Source organism: Mauremys mutica, chromosome 6 (genome assembly GCF_020497125.1).
Source record: "Mauremys mutica isolate MM-2020 ecotype Southern chromosome 6, ASM2049712v1, whole genome shotgun sequence".
Classification (NCBI taxonomy): Eukaryota; Metazoa; Chordata; order Testudines; family Geoemydidae; genus Mauremys; species Mauremys mutica.
The window spans coordinates 55,165,152-55,185,067 of NC_059077.1; the positions used below are offsets into that span (position 1 = coordinate 55,165,152).

Here is a 19,916-nt window from a genome sequence, read left to right on the forward strand (position 1 = left end):
TGGGTCAGGTGAAAGACACGTAGTTCAACTCGCAGATTTCTCTGGAGCAGTGACTGCTGTATGTAAGCTCTCGTTCTGTCCTAATGTCCACTAGTTCACAAGAGATGAGGCTCTAGCTCTAAAAATAGCAGGTTATAGCTGTCAGAGAGAGTTTAAAAAACCACATGATTATTTTGATAACAAATAGGGTACTTTTTCCCCCCATGCCTAGAATTCCAGCAAGGTAGCAGACAAAAATTGCTCTTTAGCCAAGGTCAAATTGCATTGGAGTCCAATGGTACATGTGTGCCTGGTAAGTACATTTCACTAGAAGATCTCAGAACTGAAGCGTATTTAAAGCATCCTTCAGTTCATTCATTCAGGCAGGCACTGGCACTTTTTTAAATGTTGGTGCGCTCTGAAGTGGTGTTCAGATTCTGCTGCAAATAAGTCTTTAACTGGATTCTTGGTGTCAAAAATCATGTGTGTGAATTATGATTTTTTTATAGCCTCTTCAGCCAAATGTGCATTTCCCCAGGGTAGCTGCCCTCTTAAGTCCAGTGTCCTGGTAAAACTCCATATTTGGCCCTTGATTCTGCAACAAGCCCTACATAGCCATACTCCTGCATCTACATAGTGTCCCATTAAATTTAATGGGCTCCATATGGGTGATGGAGTTTGCCCACATGGAGCTCATTATTGGACAGGGACCCAGCTTATTGTAGCCCCCATCCAGTTTCAAAAAGATGCAGTATTCCTCACTTCCAGACCTAAACTCTTGTATGGTCTAGCTCTGCACTGCTAAACAAAGGTGGCTGCAATTCAACGGTGGGTGTTTGTAGTGGTTAACTTTGGAAAGCATATGGAGATAGAAAACATTATAGCCTGGCTAGCACACATGCATATCTCCAATAGGATGATCAACTTATAACATTGCCAAATCTCATCTGGAAACAATGGATTCTGAAGGCATTCCAATTTGTCACCTTGCACCACTGGACTGATAACTACACATGAACATAGTCAAAGATGTTAGAAGTAAACAGTTGATGGGTACAGACTATTTATTGTATCTGTGTGCAGCACAGACCTGTACATATGTACAGAAGCAATGATATTTTTATATTTAAAGAACATAAAATGCACTCACATTTCTATGGAATATATTCAGAGGTCAAAACTTTGATAGTAATTCCCAACTTGACAGATAGTGCTGGCAATGAACTTGCTCTTAAAAGGAACAATGGTAAGTCATTCGAGCCCCAAAAATGTAGATTTTGGAAAAAAAAAATTAACAAAATTATTAGAATATTGATTTTTTAAAATATCAGTGAACAGTAATTTAAGTGCTAATAGTCTCAGTGTTGCAAACCCAATAACAAAAGGATTGCACTAGTGCAAGCAAAAACCAGAATATCCAATCTGACTGAAAGGCAAAAAGTAAATTAGGATTTAAAAATTGTTTTAATAATAAAGTATTACCAGTAATGAAGATATAAGGGATTTCTAAGCATATGTATCTGCATGCACAGGAATCACCTGAGTGCTTAAGTTTGCAACTTTTACCATTTTTAATGGTGGGATTGTGTCTCCTGCCAAACATAGCTACCATGGCTGGTTGGGGGTGGTTTAATTATGTCGACGGGAGAGCTCTCCCTTGTCACCATAGAGCAGTTACAGGAGAGATCTTAGCACAGTGCAGTAGCATCAGTACAGCTGTGTCGCTGTAAGGTCTCTAGCATAAATGTAGCTACCGTCTCCTAAAGGTGGTTTCCATTCCCAGCTTATGTAACTGGTCTTTGGCTTCTAGCCCTTAGGCCAAATGATATTTTGATACAGGAGGTGGGTAATACATTTTGCCAGAGGTTCAACTGTGTGTGGTATGCTGCAGGACTCCCTGGTGGTGTGTTCATTGTTGGAATACTGAGGTACTTTACTAGTCAGTATCTAGCAAGCTCTACTTAATAATTCCCCTTTCCCATCTGTGTTTTGCTAACAGCTTATAACTACCCAACATTAATGAGGGCAGCAAAAGGCACCTTCCTGATCCCAACATTATCATCATCTGCTGCTCTTCCAAGTTCCAGATGCAAATCATGGAAGCACTAGTGCACCCCCCTGCAACAAACAAACAAAAAGCTACTATAAAATTTAGGTGCTGGGAAAAATTAGGCAACCTGAATAGGCCACTATGGCTCCCCCTATAACTATATATAAACTTAGTGTCCTTTACAGGTGTCCTATAAATAATTAGTGCTTTCCTATGTGGGAAACTAGGGTACAATACCCACTCATCCTGATAGGTCACTGGGATAGCTGCATAGCAGCAGCTGGTGGGCCTGAAGCTTAGTGCTTGTGTTGCTTAAACAGTTGATCTTTCAAAACATTGGCCACAAGTAGTTCAAACTGAAGACAATCTCATGATTGAGCCCTATGATAAATTTCCAAACTTGTCATGTAAATAGTAAAGTGTTCTTAAGTCACACCTTCTCACAAATAGTTTCATAGCAAAAGTTTTGTAGCTGTCTACATAAAGCACCTCAAGACAGAAAGGTTTTTTTGTTAAAAAAAAAAGTTTATTTTTCACAAGGAAGAGCAATAGGAAATTGTTTTCCACTTTTTCTGAAATCAGTCTACAAGGACATATTCAGCACCAAACTGGGGGGGGAGGGGAGGAGAAAGGAAAAAAAAATACAAACAGCCATAGAATATAATCCATAAAGCAAACATTTAATATTGCACTTAGTTTCTCTTAACATTTTGGATTTTACTCATTTTTTTCCTGATTCAAAAATCAGGAATCTAGCTTGAATACTGGGCTAACAACTGTGATGCTCACGTTTTATAACATCAGGAATTGACCAATATTTATATAACAAGAAAAAAAATAATGCCTCTAAAGAATTGTGTAAAATACTTTAATGGAAATGACTATTTGACAACGTTTTTAGAACTCTGAATCTGATCACACTTTGTGATGCAGTGCCAATTATGATGATATTGGTCAATCCCGCTTCATATGTCATTTTTCATTATATTGTGATAAGTATTTAATGCTATGCATATCCAACAATTGTTCCCTAGTCTGTTTCAAACAAACAAAAAAGGAAAAGGAAAAAACCACCAAATGCCCTTTTATGCCAACAAACCCATCAGTTTTTTTTCCTTTTTGTGGGGGAGGGACATTCAAAAAAAAAAAATGGTCTAGTAAAATTAAAAAAAAAAAAATTCACCCAGCTTCCTTATTATCCAGCATATTAGTTTGCTTGCTGAAGCCCAAACCCTTTAACTGAATCACTTAAAACGCGACTCGTATTTACATTGGGTTTTTTTCACCCTGTCATTTTTAAACATGAAGTGTCTTCCATGTTTTCATAAAGGCCACTTATGGAAAAGCCTATTTTGTTTTTTATGAAGCCTTAAAAGCAAGACAGCATTCCGGCATTCCACCATGCCAGAGACTTAACTTTTATTTTCAACCACTTTAACACATGGCATTAAATGACAGAATAGACATGAATGTTAAATAGCCAACCCAAGAAACACTATTTTTGTTAAAAATCGTGCTTGAATTCTTTCTGAAAAAAGTTTATACATGAACAGCTTTTGCAAATGAACCTATAAAATTCCTAGTGCCTACATCCTGATACTTGTGCTAATGGATCCAATGGTTCTCTGCCCCTGTGCACCTGTCCCAAATACTCTGACAGTTTACCCCTTCCACAATGTGCAGGGTGGAAGCCCCCAATCTTCAAGTAGTTGAAGTTTTCTACATATGTGGCTGTACAGTTACAATCTTTTTGCTTGGATACATGCTTTTAATTCAAGGGCATGAAAGGGAATCAATCATCAAGACAAATCTCTGCTAGCTAATATTCTAATAGGGCTGGTAATTTTGCTATTCTGGCCATTTCATTTTTCTGAGAATCTTTTATTGTTTTACAATTTTGTAAATGCTGAAGATCAACACAAAGTACACAAACAGCCATCTCACCAACCCTATACTCTTCTTGCACTTTAAAATATACTTTTAGACTAGAAACTCACTATGTATGTATAGATTTGGTGATTAAGTAACTATGTATAAAAATAAATTCAATTTCCCTTTCCACCTCACGATTAATCATGAACAGTACATTACTATTTCTTGTTTAAAACCCTTGGCTGGTGTCTGCTGGTGCTGCCTTCTTTTAAGCTTCAAAACTTGACCGATCTCTTCTGAAGATGCAAAAAGATAAAAAGGGAACGAGGGTGCATTTGTTACTTATGGGTATGTCCCTTTTCTAAATCCCCCTTTCAAATAAAAACCAAAGGAAAAAAAAACAAAAGAAAAAGTAACAGTGCAACATAACAAAACACACATAGCTTTCCAACGGTTTGGCAAGTGATGAGTTCACCTGAGATTAAGTGATTTTAGGCAGTCTGTAACAAAATGCTTCTTTGCGATAATAGTAGAAAGGCAACAAATTCTTAAAAGAAATCAAGAAGGTATACAATCTTGCAGAAGTCTATTATTCTCCTGTTAATTTTTTTCCATATAACTGTTGCGTGTCTACTACAGTAGGCTGCAAAACATACAGCAAGAAGGATTGGCTTGAAGGCATTTGATGTTTGTAAATAAATCCACAGCTGAAGAGGTGATACATGATCAGTCTACTAGGACAATTCTGAGCATGTGCATACGTAGGTAAAGTCCAGGCTACATTAAATTAAAAGAAAAAAGTCAGTGCATTTGTCATCTTAAAGTTACTGTTTTTTCAAAGCTTTCTTTTTGCTCCTTGTTGTGCGGACCACAAACAAGTTAGAAGGGGTAACAGTCCAGCATAAATGAGAAAAAGCTGTAGTGACACTGAACCGCACAACATAAGCAATGCGCATGTGCAAATTTTCAAATCAGAAGAGGATGTCCTCATCCCTCTTTTACAACATGGTGAGTGTTTTGACACATATTACCATAGGCTAATAAGGCTGCTCCTAGTATGTGCCAGTATTTAAGGGAAAAAAGCTCAGGTCTTCAAGCATGTGGAGCAGTCCTATGATGTTGTAGGCTTCAAAAGCATGATCACAGGTTGTTTTCACTTATTCACCGTTTTACAGGCAAGAGCAATACCACTTCCTTTGAAAGTATATCTCTGATATGACGCCTCGATCCTCAACACGGCAGAGATACGACTAAAAATCCAAATCAAGTCAGCTAGTGAATGATTCCTTCAACGAGAGGGACAAGATGGTCTGTCATCTGTGGGCTGATCTGGGTTTGGATCAATCTGAATGGAAGGAAAAAAAAATAGAAATTTAGTTTACAACTTTAAAAAAAAAAAAATTAAGAATCAAATTCACAAGTTACAAATATTGTGATAAACAAATACTGTGCCCGATCCAAAGGTCACTAAAGTCAATAGAAAGTGACTGCTGACTATAATGGACTTTGGATCAGGTGACCAATTATCCATATTGGCTTGTATCCAATACATCCATGTTTAATTTTGTGTATTTTAAACACAATGAAAGGCTATAGCTATGACCTGACAGTACCATGAGTTTAGGCATAAAGAGCTAATCATGTAAACAATGAAAATTAATGGATAAAAAAAAACCATTATAAAGTGTGATTTCTAATTATTTGTAAGGCAAACAATTTTCAGTTATTTGAAATGTGTTGAATAGTTTGCTTAAATGATATTTTATATGAAACATGCCTTTTGCTAATGATATCACTGAATATTACTCATGAACTTATACTGATGTATTCCACTAATTTATCAAATGCAGAAATTTTTCTTGAAAAAGTAGAGAAATCAATAAAACAGTCATTTTAGTTTTGGTCAAGAACTATTTTAGAACAATTTGACAGTTAACCAGTTTCTGCTATTGAGGTGTTTCAAGGTCATGTAGCTTTACTCTCCCTGCTTCTCATTTGTTGTAACATACTATCTCGAAAAGAAAACTATATTAGCTATCTTACATATACATCTTAGGGGGCAATATTGTACACTGTCATTGTACTGTCTAAAAATCAATAGGAGTTAGAAACTTATGGCCTTTTGAAAATCTCACTAGGTGCCTTTCTGCATATATAGGCAATGTATATGGATACCTATGAAAATCTGGCTTTGAGCTGTTTTTCATGAAAAACAGCAACAATACCCAAATCAATAGTGGATTGAATTCCTTGGTTTGGAGTATTCAGCATTACAAATCAAAACACAGCTGGTTTGTTAGTGTTCCATGTGTGGAGTATTACCATTCTACAATCTAAACTAATAATGTTACTTTCTTAACATGTAGAATTGTACAGCTAAACAAAGGATAAAAAGTGTTGTTCTTTTATTCTGCACAAATAGTTTTCCTTCTTGCAGTTACAAAAGATATCACTCAACAGGCACTGATACTGCCTGCTCATCCCAAGGTGTTTTATAAAGCTTAAAATCCATCCCAAGTGGCATTGAAGAATCTTATATTTAAGGCAGATTTTAAATCAGCCTGATCCAAGCATGTCACTTCCCAGCTGGCAGCTTATTCTACAAAAGTGGATTCTGATTATGAAAGCCCTGCCTCAGAAGGACTTCAGAGAATAGAAAGAGAAGCCAAATACCCAGCACTGGCTGACCTGAAATGGCAGGCAGAAAAACTAATTTGAAGGAGGTATGAGATATTCTGGACCTAAACAATGTTAAATGCTCTCTAGATCAACAAGAAACCAAAAAAAAAAAGTCAACTCAGTACTTGAATACTAACCAAAAGAATTAAAACTGGAATCACAGGCCTAGTGATGTAGCTACATTTACCTTGTGCTATGTCTGATTAGGCCTAGTTGGCCAAACTGGAATCACACTTTAGTAATCCAATAAAATGAAAAAATATGAGATATTGACCAATATAGTGCCCCCCATTCCTATCAAACTATAGTTTTATACGTACTATTGAAGTACCTACTGATAGTCAAAGGACATATTGCAAATGTAATTGTACTGTAAAAGGTAATTACAAAAGAGAGAGAACTTGATTCCACTATAAAATCAATATTCTGGATAATTTGCAAAAAATTGATGGAATTAGCACAAAGGTCTGCCAACGGGCTTCTAGTCTCTTAGGAGCTAACACTCAAGAGATCTGCAGCATACATAACTATCAATCCTGAATATACTACCTTTTAAACATGGTGAAAACTGAGGGTAGCATACATCAAGGGATATAAGATGAAGATGGATGATATAAAATATTATTTTTGTCCTCGTTTACTATTAATAGACTTAAGGTTAGTGGCCCAATAGAAACAAGAGTAATGAAGTAAGAAAGTGATCAAAGAATAATCAGCTCACTCCAGTGAGAAATTTGAGACTATAAGGAATACCTCTTACTCCTACTTACATTAGAGTAAGATGTGGGTGGCTTGGGAGCTCTGAAAAAAATCAGGTGATTTCTGTTGTGGAGCCTATCTATCTATAAGATTAGAGCCAAAATTTTCATAGACAGGGGCCTTAAATTAGCCTCTAAATCCATATGTAGGCACCTTGAAATAAAAGTGGCCTGATTTCATTTTATTAGAGATAATGAGCACTTGCAGCTGCCACTTTATAGGCCAGGTTATGCTGTCAGCTACACTGGTGTACATCTTCACTAGTCAATGAAGTAAATGAAATACTTCAGAATTATACTGGTGTAAGTGAAAGAAAATCTTGCTCCATGTTTTGCTTTAGTGATTTATATAAATGTTAGGGGGTGGAACACAAAAGTTCTCATTTTCTACTTATTGAACTTTTGCTACTAGAATGGAGAATGCAAAAAAAAACGCAAAATAGACTGTTATGGTTAACTGCATTTTTGTTTGCTTACCTCTGAATAGAGAGGTGGAGGCAGAAAACGAAACTCCTGGATATATGCAAATAATGGTCCTTGAAGTGCCCTCTCAAAATCATCACAAGCAGCTATGGGTACAAGGCTGGACTGCCTTTGCTCCTCTGTGACCACTTCTGCATAGCTAGGAGGTGCTGTAGGGAAAAGGTACACGCAGTTCGAACAACAGTTCTTATGCATGTCAAAATACATAACATGACAAATATTAAACGTTATAATTTGCACTAGGTAGGTAAAAGTGCTCAGTGACAAGTGTTATAGATGGTCTTGTGTGTAACAGTCCATGCTATTTAACTTAAATCTAAGAAAATAAGTTTACATTAAGACACGTTGAGAATTTTCATCTACTTTGGTTTGACTGTCTCCCTGAAATCCAAACAGGAATCCCCACATTTTCTGTAGGGGGAGCAGGGCAACCTCACATTCCTCTGGATCCCATACAGGGTCTCTTCCTGGGCTGGGCTGCAGACTAGGTACCCCAAAAGGAGGGAACGGGGATGCACATCATTTTCCCCCCCTCCAGTCATGTGGAGAATTCCCATAAAAAAGGTAATATAGACTGTTACCTTTCCACAAAGCATCTGCTACCAAGGATCCTGGGGTCACAGTGAGACCTTGGTAGCATAGCTGCAGTGGGCTGCACTGCCTGAGACAGAGCTGGTGTGGAGGTACTCAGATTCCACAGATGGCCCTGTCCTTCTGTGCACTGATTCCACTGAACCTGCCAGTTGTTGACAGATTACCTTTCTGGGGTTAGGAGAGGCAAAAAGGAACTCTAACCTCATGGTGGAATGATGTGGAGGAGATCTCAACAAGGTAGCAACCCTGAGGAGATTTCCTCCTGCCCTGTGTCTTTTATTGCAGGAGGGGATAATGTAGGTCTTAATATATCAGTGAAGTGTTAGTCAGGGGGGAAAATAAATAAAGAAAGAAAGAAAGAAAAACAGTGAATTGTTTGGGAATTGTATTGTCAAATTACCTTCAGGTCTTTCAGGCAGTGGCAGACCAAGCCAGTTCATATTCATGCTACACTGACTGCTTACACTTGACGTTCTGCTGCCAAATGGATGTAGAGGAATAGTACCAATGACAAGTGGTAAATTAAGGAATAAATCCATTGCTCCAGGAATATCAACATACACCTAAAAAGTAAGTGACAAAAAGGCCATGATTAAATGTTGAAACAGATGGTTTTTGTGGTTTTGTATGAGCCCTTTGATTTAGTGAGCTAAATTCTGCTCCAATATCCACATGGGTCTTGCTTCTCTTCCTCCTTTAGGATCAATCCTGAAAAGTGCTGAGCTCCCTGAAGTCCAACCAAAATAAATGGAAGCTAAGGATTCTCATAATCTCTCAGCATCAAAGCCCAGCTGCATGTTTTCCACTTACATTATATATCTGCTTAGCTGACAGGCAAATATTTTAAGATCTGCCATGGTTTTAACCAATCACCCTTAGCAAATTTCCTGCTGTGATGTGCATTTGGAACTTAAACTATTCATTATAATGCAGCAAGGATTACTGCTGAAGATATGTAGGTTTCACAACCAACTAGCCAAAAATATCTAAGTTTGTTTCAAATGTGTGTGGATGTCTCCATGAAAATTATTCATATCATATACGCCAGGGGTCTCAAACTCAAATGACCATGAGGGCCACAAGGACTAGTACATTGGCCCAAGGGCCACATCACTGACCCCTCCTCCACCCCCCCAACATGCTGCCCCAGCCCTGCCCCCACTCCACCCCTTCCATGAGGCCCTGCCCTGCTTCTTTCCACCCCTTCCCCACCCCCATTCCAACTCCTTCCCCAAATCCCTGCCCCGCTTCCTCCCCTGAGCACGCAGCTCCCTGCTTCTCCCCCCTCCCTCCTGGAAACTATTAAGTGCCGCCAAACAGCTGTTTAGCAGCGGGAAGCGTCTGGCGGTAGGCAGAGGAGTGGGGACGGGCAGGGGAGAGGAGGGGAGGGAGAGAGCTTCATGGCCACAGGAAATACTTGGGGGGGGGGGAGGAGACTCCACGGGCCGCGTGTTTGAAACCCTAATATATGCTTTGAGACAATCCGAGCATTTTACTTACCATTAGTGAGTATTCTACACGGATTATACTACAGTCAAGGATAGAGGGGGAAACAGGTGGAATTTTCAACTGTTTCCCATTCCAGGTTTCTGTTTTCCCAGATGACAGGGATTCCCCACGCAAGTTGGCAACAAGCTGTTTTACTTCCTTCATTTTTCCTTTGGCATAGAATGCCTGGGTTTGATAAATGGCTGCCTTTGGCACCACCATACGGGAAGAGCAGTTTTCAATCTCAGCAAAGATCTGAATTGATTCACCTGGAACAAAACAGAATTTCATATTGTTCTTGTTATATTACATAGCAACTGCAAAAACATTTTCAGCAATCTAAACATGGTTACAATGGGCCAGATGCTGCTCTTACTGAACTTACTGGCAAAACACCCATTGATTTCAACAGAAACAGAATCATGCACGACATAAGCAAATATAACAAAATGTGCAGTTTATGTACTATAACAACTTGAAGACAGCTACTACTTGGTCTGTTTTGATTAACAGCATACTCACAAGTACTTATTATTTACATATGGCTATACATGTAAAAGGGTACTTTTTAAAAAACAAGTCTTTTTTTCTGTAACTACTCTGCTACGTACCTGGGGTGTAGCCCTTCCTTTCAATTTTGGCACTTAAGGATATTGGGCCTGAGGTACAAAACCAACAACAGAGAGTCTTTTCTTTTGTGCCTGCTTGGGGTGACTGCAAAAGAACAATAGATACCTGTGATTAAATTTGGGTTCAGTGCAGAATAGAAGTACCTCTACATATCTTTTAATCAACACAGAGGAATAACCATTAGAGTTTAAAGGCCAACTCCTGCTGCTTGTTTTACTCATGAGAATAGTCTTGTTCACTTCAACAGCATTATGTAAGTAAAGCAAGCAAGTTTTGTCCTAAAAAGTCATCCCAGCACTAGCGGTGATAATTAACCAAAGAGCTACCCATGTCATGCTCATCCTCAACTCTGACTTAATTTAAATTAGAAAATACTGTATATGTGACAGTTAGTGGCTTTTTAGCCCATATTTCTGCAACATACTGTCAGTATAACTTTCCATATAATAATCTGTAATTAAGACATCTTTCCACATTCCATTTTACTTTTGAAAAATAAAAAAAAATTAAAAAATCCCTATCCCTGGCTACTTGAATATTGATCCTGCTGCCATTCCCATCTAAATCAATGCATTTCTGTTGTTGCCTTACATGAGATCAGGGCCCTGATCCAAAGCCCACTGAATTGTCTAGGAAAATCCAACTTTTTTCATCCACACACAAAAGAAACCTATTTCAATGGACTGTATTTTATTCATTTTTTTGCCTACATTACCATTTGAGCAAAAAAGAAAAGGGATTTCAGGCCAGATTGAAATGAGTGTGCCTCACGGAAAACATCTTAATGCAATATCTAAATAGTTTAGTAAAATACAATTTGAGAAAAATATTCTACAGAATTGTGATAATTTCTCCCCATTGGCAGACAATATCCATATTGAAGTTATGAATAATGCACTGTAGTACAATTTTACTTTGCATTTTTAAGTTAGCAGTCTATTGTTGAAAGATTCATAGGAGTAACACTGCTTCTCAAAAAAATAAATTATTCTTTATTAAATCAACAAAGAACAGTTAATACAATTTTCTCTTGAAAGAGAGATTTCATAGTTTATCATGTATGCAGTTCACCACTGAAGTTAAATGTAGATTATTTAAAAATAAGCAACTCCAAGTACTTGGAGTTTGTTTTCAAATTGTCAGCTATTAGGAGTTGCTCAAATGCAATATTTAAAGCATAGTTGCAGTTTAACGAGCATATTAGTAAAAATTGAAGATTTTGATGCTGTTTCAGTTATAGTTTTTTTGTATGCCAAAAAACAAAACAATTAGTAATTCTGTCAAGTCTTACCAGTAATGAAGGAGTGTTGATATCTATATGTTCAAAGACTGTAAATTCCTTCTTTAATTTTACTGGTAAAAGCCAAGGCCTGTGCAATTCGGCTTTCACCCAATAGCGCACACTGCCATGTCTGCCTTCGAATGAGGTAGCAAGTGGTCTGTGCAGGACACAAAGGTCAAAATTGAGTAAGTCTTTATCCTCTCTTTCTAATAGTGATACAACTGATCAGAATTAAGAATCAATAAGTTGTACAGTATTGTTTATGCTGCATAATATTTAAGCATAACTTATTTGCAAAGTTTCCATATTTCAAAAGGGATTAAGTTTGGGAGAAAAAATCTCTGTAGTTGAATTTTAATTCATTTTACAGTAGGTATGTCGAAATTTTCACTATCATAGGAATTTTGCTAGATCATGCCACAAGGATACACATTTCCTTTAAACTTACAAGAAGCAACTTTTAAATCTGGAATATACGAAGTTCTAGGACAAAGTAATGCTAACAGTTTCTAAAATTAGCAAGAATTGCTCCAATTGCTATCTGTGGTAGTCTATTTTGTAGATTAACTATTCTGAGTACTGTTTAATTGTGCCTTCATTCCTATTGTATCTGATTCTTCCTTAGCTAGTTTAACCTCTTGCTCTTGTAGTTGACTTTAGACAACCTAGTTCAGACATTACAAAACGCTGCCTGACCAACCCCTATGTTTCTCTAACATTGTAAAATAACTAAGAGCCTCAATCTGCAGTATTCTGATTTTCTGAATTGTACTTCTGTATTTCTACATCCTAGAATTTCACACAGAAAACAGGAATTAAACACAGCCTCACTGTCCTTATGCAGTGCTAGAGTAATTTCTTTCAACCTATAGTTTGACACCTCTATCTGTACATCTGAGAAATGTGCTTAATTTTTCTCAGTGCTATTAAAATCCAAGTTGAAGGCTTTTATCATCACCCTATTTTTCAGCACTTAACCAGTGAGTTTATACCATGTTTATACTTTAAGCCATTTTCTAAGAGGGACATCCCATTTCTTTATACTTTAAACCCTCCACTTCGCTATACTAATTACTCTTCAGGCTTTTATCATCAGTTCTCTCTTTCTAAAGTTCTTCATCATGAGCTAATTTCATGGTCGCTTTTAAGTCATTAACATAGTAAAAAAAAGACTGTTTTGACCAGTCCTTGTAATAATTTACTTGTCTTCTTCCATCTCAAACTTCTACATCTCCTAAGTCCAGTACCATTGGTTTTGAAGTCCAAACCTACTACTCAGGTTGTTCACCCATATGTTTACTTCCTGATTACTTTCCTAAAGTCTAGTCCCAATTACAGAATGGAAAACCATTTTTTTTTCAAAATGAGAACAGAATTTTGTGAACACACAAGCAGAGTCTGTATAACAGAGTTTGAGTCAAAAGAGCATTCTGAATATTGGTAAATGATGTTCTCATCTGAGTGCCCAGCTGGCTTCTAGAATTCCATAGAGGGGTCTTTTTAAATGTGTTTCTAGTCATACTATAGCATTTCCAGCAGTATCACATTAGTCCAACTGAGCCTGAGAAGTGATGAGCATCTGCAAGTTCCATCGAAGCCATGGGAAATGCAGGTGCTCAGCATCTCTAATAATCAGGCACTTTATTGGTTTTAATGTGGAAGTTAGGATATCCCAACTTGCATGGTATTTATCCAAGGTTTTCTATCTTAATTACTTCTGTTTTATATTGAAAGTCTCCTCTCTGCTTCTGTTCTTCCTGTTACTCTCTCTCATTACTTAGTATCCACTGATATTTGAGTTAAGCCCATGATGTTGATATCTCCTGTGTATAAATAATTTCAGACCTCCCATTTTTGCATTTATGTACATTTTAGTCATTTTCTCAGAGGAACATCCCATTTCTTTATGTCCAGATTACATTTTGTTAAAGTATTAACACTGCCTGACCTAATATTGTTCCTTGCTATCTATACATCTGCTTGTTTCTACCCTGCTTTCTGCATAACCACCCTCTTGGAAAATATATGTCCCTTTCCCCCCCCATTTACTAGTCTAAACTCTCAAAGGTGTTTACCCCTCTGTTCAGATGTAGTTCATTCTATCACATCTGGTCCAAATAAACCCAAATGGATTAGTATTAAATTCTCTTCTTATCACTAACTCTGCTTATCTACAGGGCTCCAGTAGAATCTTGATTCATCAGGAAGTGATCTCAGCAACTTTGCAGGGTCCAGTGGTCAACTGGTTCCTTTACCCTCTGTATAGTGAGTAAAACATTGCATGGGGTATGACCAAGTGCCACACATTACACTTGCAACAGGTCACAAAAGGAAATGATTGCTGCCCTTCAATCAATAGCCCTAATTTTCAAAATGTTTCCACTTAGAATAAAAGTAACCTCTTTAATAGTTTAATAGGACTATGTCCTTGTAGCATGTTTTAGTGGAATCCCTACCACCATTGAAAAGGGTTTTATTTCCCCCCCCCCCACAACTAGAATTTTCCATACAGTGCTTGCTTTCATAAGTATGTATTTCAACATTATTTCATACAGCATTGGTATTATATGTGGTACTTACGTCTGTGGAAGCTCAAAGCTGAATGCATATTCATGCCTTCCTGAATGAATAGTGTTGAGGCCTTCTTCAGAATTGTCATCATCTAGGAGGAAAAAACCCAAAAAGCTATTTCACCTGTGAACATTTTACATATCACAATATATTACATAGGTTTCTTGTTCGTATTGTAAGGGATTAACATCTGAACTCTTAAAAATAGTGATATTTCTTACTAAGATACAATCTATTTGGATTCAATAAAACAAAAAATGGTTAAATATAGGCAACATGTTTAACATGCTTTTATGTAAAAGGATTCTAGCCACAATTTTAATAGAGAATATTCTTGATTTGAACATAAGCTTGGATGTGATTATTACAATTCCAGTGTTTATTTAAACATATTACAAAATTATAATGGGAATAACTTTTCAATACAATTTCTAGGTGTCTTAAATGAAATAGCTTAATGATATTCAAAAAGCAATTCCATGTTATACTGACTATGGAGTCTGCACCAGAAGATTAAATTTAGCAATTCATCTTCCTTTTATTTCCTACCTAGCAACAGACGTCAGAAATTAGATAAAAAAATCCTGTTCTGTAAAAAGATGTGGGAAGTACTTGCAAAATAAAAGGGTGTGGAAGGGTGGCTAGCTACTACAAAACAATCAGCCTTGTTTAAAGCCAATCCATCTTAAGTGTTTTACACTTTAGATAGGTATCCAGGGAGGATCAGTTTGTCAAGTTCCAGAAAAGTTGACCTTCCTTGTTCTTATCTGTGATTTCTTGATGTTACACTGGACGTCCAATAAAATTTATTTTATTGTGAACTATAAAACTTGAGACAGTCAAAATTTCCATTTTGAGGGAAGTCTATGTTAAATAATAAATACTTGAATGCAAATTAAGTGGGTTGCTGGGTATATCTGTATTCACCATAGCCTGATTGAGAGCCCCCCCCCAAAAGGGGGCAGAAAAAGGGAGTTTTGTTCTCGTCCTTCACACCCCTGCTCCCCAAAAGTGTGCTGCACTCTTGACTTCTTTACCACAAGTTATATGAAAGAGGCATAGTATCTACCAAAAGGACAAAGTCCTGTAGCACCTTACAGACTAACAGAAGCACTGGAGCATGAGCTTTTGTGGGTGAATACCCACTTGGTCTGATGAAAGACTCTTTGTTGCTTTTTACAGATCCAGACTAACAGGGCTACCTCTCTGATACATAATATCTACAGGATCAGATAATTTACACCTCCTAAGGGAGATTTGTGCACATCTCCAGCATGCAATGTCACAGAAACTGCATCCTAGGTTTTCACAAGGGCATTTTAGTCTTTATCCTTTTCTATTTTTTAATCATTTCCTGGCACTGAAGTTTCTCTCCTTCTCTTCCTTTCTGCCAGCTCAGCACTCCCATTGAGTCTCAGCAGCAGCAGCAAAGCTGTGGTAAACAAGTGCTGAGCTGTCAATCACAGACCAGACTAGAGCAGGAGAGGACCGGCCTAAACCGGCGCGAGCAGCTCCCCAACCAGCCAGCCGCTCATATACATACCGTATACATTACACTAGCGCGTTTGCTCAGCACCTCCCCCACGCGCAACCCAGCTTGGCAGCCCGGGAGGAGCCGCCCCTTGCCTGGGCTCCCGCTCCGCACGCTGCCTGGCAGTGCCGCCTCCCACCACGGGCCGGGAGGGGCTCAAAGCCCAGCCCGAGCCACAGGGGCCGGTGGCTAAGGGGCAGCCCGGCGGGGCCCAGGCACCGCGCTAACGCCACCCTACGGGCCGGGCTCCCGTGGCGCGCCCCGGGGCTCTCAGAGCCGGGCGCCGGCTCGCCACGGCAAAGCGTGGGCAGGGGCGCCGGGGAGGATTTGCTTCTCCTCGCTACCCCCCCCCCTCTGCCCCCCGTGCGGCCTGGATCACTGGGCGCCCCCCGCTCCGGACCCGCCAGCCCGGTCCCTAGTCAGGGCAGAGCCGCTCCAGCCTCGGCCTCACGACTCCCCGCGGCCGAAGCCGGCAAGGCCCGGCGCTGCTAGCGGCGCGGAGCGGGTCTAGCCCGAGGGGCCGCGGCCAGAGCCGGGGGACGGCGAGCGGTTGTATGAACAGTGAGACTGCGGGGGGAGGGCGGGCCCTATCCTGCTCCCACCGTGGAGCCGCTCAGTTCACCGGGGGCAGGATCAGGCCCTAACCGCTCACGGCGCAGGGCTGGGCCCCGGGAGGATTCCGGGCCCAGGCGGCGGCGGCGAGCGGACACCGCCGCCAGCCCCCCCTTCGCCCCGCACGCTACGACCCCGGGACTAACTGGAGCCTGCGAGCTACCGCCCCCATCCGCCTTCCCCTCCTCCAATTAGCGGCCGGCATCGCCTTAGCAACAGGCTAACAAACCCCACTGGGCCAATGACTGAGTGAGCCCTGGGCGTGGTCTCTGTTACCAGGCTAGGCTGAGAGGTGCTGCCGGAGCTAAGTCATTGAAACTCCCTTTCCATTCAGCGCAGAGTGCACGGTAGCAGCAGTCGCTGGCTGTGCTGCTCCGGGAGCGGGTGCCTGAGCTGCTCCAAGCTCACAGTTTAAGTGAATGCACAAATCACCGGCGTTTACGCAACACACACTGCGCTTATCTACAAGTGCTTCTCATTTGCAAGCTTCAGACCTACTCCATCTTCCGTCTCCTGCTTCCCATCCAAATAGAGGTACGTGAATGGGACTGGTGGAAAGACACCTGAGATATATACTCACACATGCAAAGTCATTCTTGCTTTAAAAACAGCACTTGGGAACCTCTGTGGACATATTTGTGATCCTACACCCTGCTCTGAAGCATGCATACATTTTTGCATCTCTCTGTGATGGAGGTAGGGAATTCAGGGATTGCATATAGGGGAGAAGGCAAATGCACTTTGCACGGATGAAATGTTTGCACGGTAGGAAAATAAAGAGCCTTTTATCTCTATGCCTCTACCAATTATATTTACCTGCTTCCACCCTGGTAACTTAAACCCTTTCCATGACTGTGTAACATACACTAGGTAACTTCTTTACTGATATTAATTTCTTAGGGAGGGAAGGGGGAAAATACCCTACTCATGCACCTATCTCTGCAGCAAATATACTGCATATAGATGTAAAAAGAGAGAACAGCCGAAAATTACATAAACACTTTTAACATCATTTTCTTGTGCTAGGAATTAAGTCATCGCCATCACCTGACGCGTGTAAACCAATCTGCTAAGAGGAGAATAAGCACCCCCTCCCACTCCCCAGTACTGGTCCCAAACAGGATTGAACCGCTTCTAACAAAGGGTGGAAACTTCAGAAAAACAAGCTTAGTCTCCTATACTTCCACAATGTAACCATTCAAACAATAGATGAACAGTCTGAAGACCCACTCCTCTCTTGAAAATGCTTTATTCCCTTTTCCTAACCTAAATTAGATCATTTTCCACAGTACTTTTCATTTCCATTGGGGCTGGCACAGTAGGTTTCACTGAATGCAGGTTCCAGAACTCCCTAACTTAGAAATGATGGTCTAATTACACAATAATGGACTCTAAATGGCCTTTCAGACGGACTTCTTTACAGCTGTCTCACTGACATATAGTGTATTAAAAAATTCAGATATTTTACTAACTTGTTTAAAGCAAAGGAAAAAAACCACACGTGGGGTGCTGACTGCATATGTCAAAATAAACCACATGGAATCCTTTATCTGCCAACAATTATCCATCCTTGAAGGATTATCACATATATAATTTGAAAATTGGAATTGTTTCCATAAATGTCAAAAGCAGAATTCTATGTATTAATTATATCTCAGTATGTATGACGAGATTACAAAAAAAAATGAACTAAACCATTTACATCTGATTTCTGCTCCAGTTTTTCTTAATCCCGTAGGAGGCAAAAGCCTACTAATGTCTATCAGATCCATAGGACAAGAGTGTTTTTACATTAAACAAATGGAATCCCCATGCATTGGAAATGCGTATGAAAGGCTCTGTTTAAGGGCAGGTAGTTGGGAAAAGTCTTGTTTGTAGGCACTTTGCAGATGCACCTCAATGCAGTTTTAACAGTAAATGTCCATATCATCAAAATCTAAATCCCACAAAGAGGCACTGCACTTTTACTTTCGTATTTGTTCTGGTTTTTTATACCTGTACATTAAAAACAGGTTGTAATAACTAACAAGATACACGATACAATGCTGTACCCTCTTGCATCCAAAACGATTGTATATAATTTTAACTAGTGTAATAAAATGACTTACCTCTTTCGTGCCCAATTAAGATGTCTTTATGGTTGAAATATTCTACTTCTTCAGTGTAATTCTGTGTATAGGCAGTGTTGGATCCAGCATTTCTAGATTCTGTCCAGCGTACTTTTGCATGTCCTCTTGCATGAATTTTAAGAGATTTTACTCTAATTTCCCCAGTAACTTCTAAATTGACCCTTCCTGAGACTGTATCCCCACTAGAATAGACGGGGACATTGCTGTCATTGAGACAGTCAAAGCTTATTGTCAAACTCTTCACCTTCCCCAGCACCATGTTTTATAACAAAGTCTATAAAAATATATTGTAAGAAAAAAACAACAAAAGTCAAGATCTCATATGAAATGTGATCTTCACTTTACACTGATCAATACCTCTGCCGTGCAAAAAGTTTGCAGGCAGGATCAGTGTATTCTCTACAAACACTTCATTGGGATTGCTAAAAAGTAACAGCACTAGATGCTGTTCACAGCTACTACCCAGCTCTGTGGTCTCTGTACAAAGACGGGCTGGCTGCAGCCTGCCAGCTCACTTAAGACTAGCTTTGTGAAAAACAACCGGAGTGCGCATGAGCGGGTTGCTGCTGCTTCCCTTATAGGTGTAGCAGAGAAGACGAGCCTGCTGTGGAACAGAAGCGAGTGTCCTCTCCATTGTGTGTCTCCCCTGATGTGTGCTCGCTACCCTAAACTCTTTAAACAAGCCCTGCAGATTAGTACCAAATAACCTCTAATAGCAGGCGTTCAGCATTATATTATAGCAGTAAGGATAGGGGAAGAGTGGGCTGAGAGCCAGAGCTTCAGGCAGCTGATTAAGGACACAGCCACAAGCCCAAACCTCCCAAATCATTTGCTTCTGGGTAGTGCTGTGCTGGAATGGGGATGAGGGAGTTTGAGGGAAATAAGACACATATTGGGGGTCTGAGACATTCTTCATCCCAAAGAAGAGTTTTTGGCTAGTTCATTTAATTCATTGCATCTGGTGCATTCCAGAAAGCAAAATATTTGCTCTCCAGTTCAGAGCATTTCAATGAGCCAGGAATAAAAGTCTATCTTGGCAGTAATGGTTTAGCACCAGCCAAAGAGTAGGATGAACTCCACCAGAATTAGCTAAATCCCTTTTCCATCCCTCCCATTCAGTTCTGGTGTTGGAGACCAAGAGAAGAACCCCACATAAATCCAACCTATTCCACTGGTGATTTCTCTGATCTCTCCTGCAATTTTTTTTTAAAAGTTGATTTTTAACAGGAAAAGGGAAAAATATCTTTAAGCCTCTGTG

At 39.6% G+C, this 19,916-nt stretch overlaps 1 protein-coding gene and 1 long non-coding RNA gene across 6 annotated transcripts in view; one reads left to right on the forward strand and one right to left on the reverse strand.

Annotated features, from left to right (window-relative positions):
• Positions 1-2,541: 2,541 nt before the first annotated feature.
• ARRDC3 (arrestin domain containing 3) lies at positions 2,542-19,278 on the reverse strand. Of its 5 annotated transcripts, XM_045021118.1 has the most exons (8): positions 18,638-19,278; positions 14,396-14,477; positions 11,825-11,972; positions 10,515-10,617; positions 9,916-10,172; positions 8,816-8,978; positions 7,816-7,970; positions 2,542-5,246 (listed from the first exon to the last, which is right to left on the reverse strand). In XM_045021118.1, exons 1-8 carry the CDS (start codon positions 18,915-18,917, stop codon positions 5,190-5,192), a joined length of 1,245 nt encoding a protein of 414 aa, XP_044877053.1. In that variant the 5' UTR covers positions 18,918-19,278; the 3' UTR covers positions 2,542-5,189. The 5 variants fall into 5 exon arrangements, with proteins under 5 accessions (XP_044877053.1, XP_044877055.1, XP_044877056.1 ...); XM_045021120.1 differs by lacking the exon at positions 11,825-11,972 and having other exon boundaries at positions 18,638-18,678; XM_045021121.1 differs by lacking the exons at positions 11,825-11,972; positions 18,638-19,278 and adding an exon at positions 16,806-16,927.
• The window catches only part of LOC123372742, a 76,382-nt gene continuing 73,087 nt past the window's right edge, over positions 16,622-19,916 (forward strand). Inside the window, exon 1 of the long non-coding RNA XR_006580433.1 lies at positions 16,622-17,063. This is a non-coding gene — a long non-coding RNA (uncharacterized LOC123372742). The remainder of the gene's footprint in view (positions 17,064-19,916) is intronic.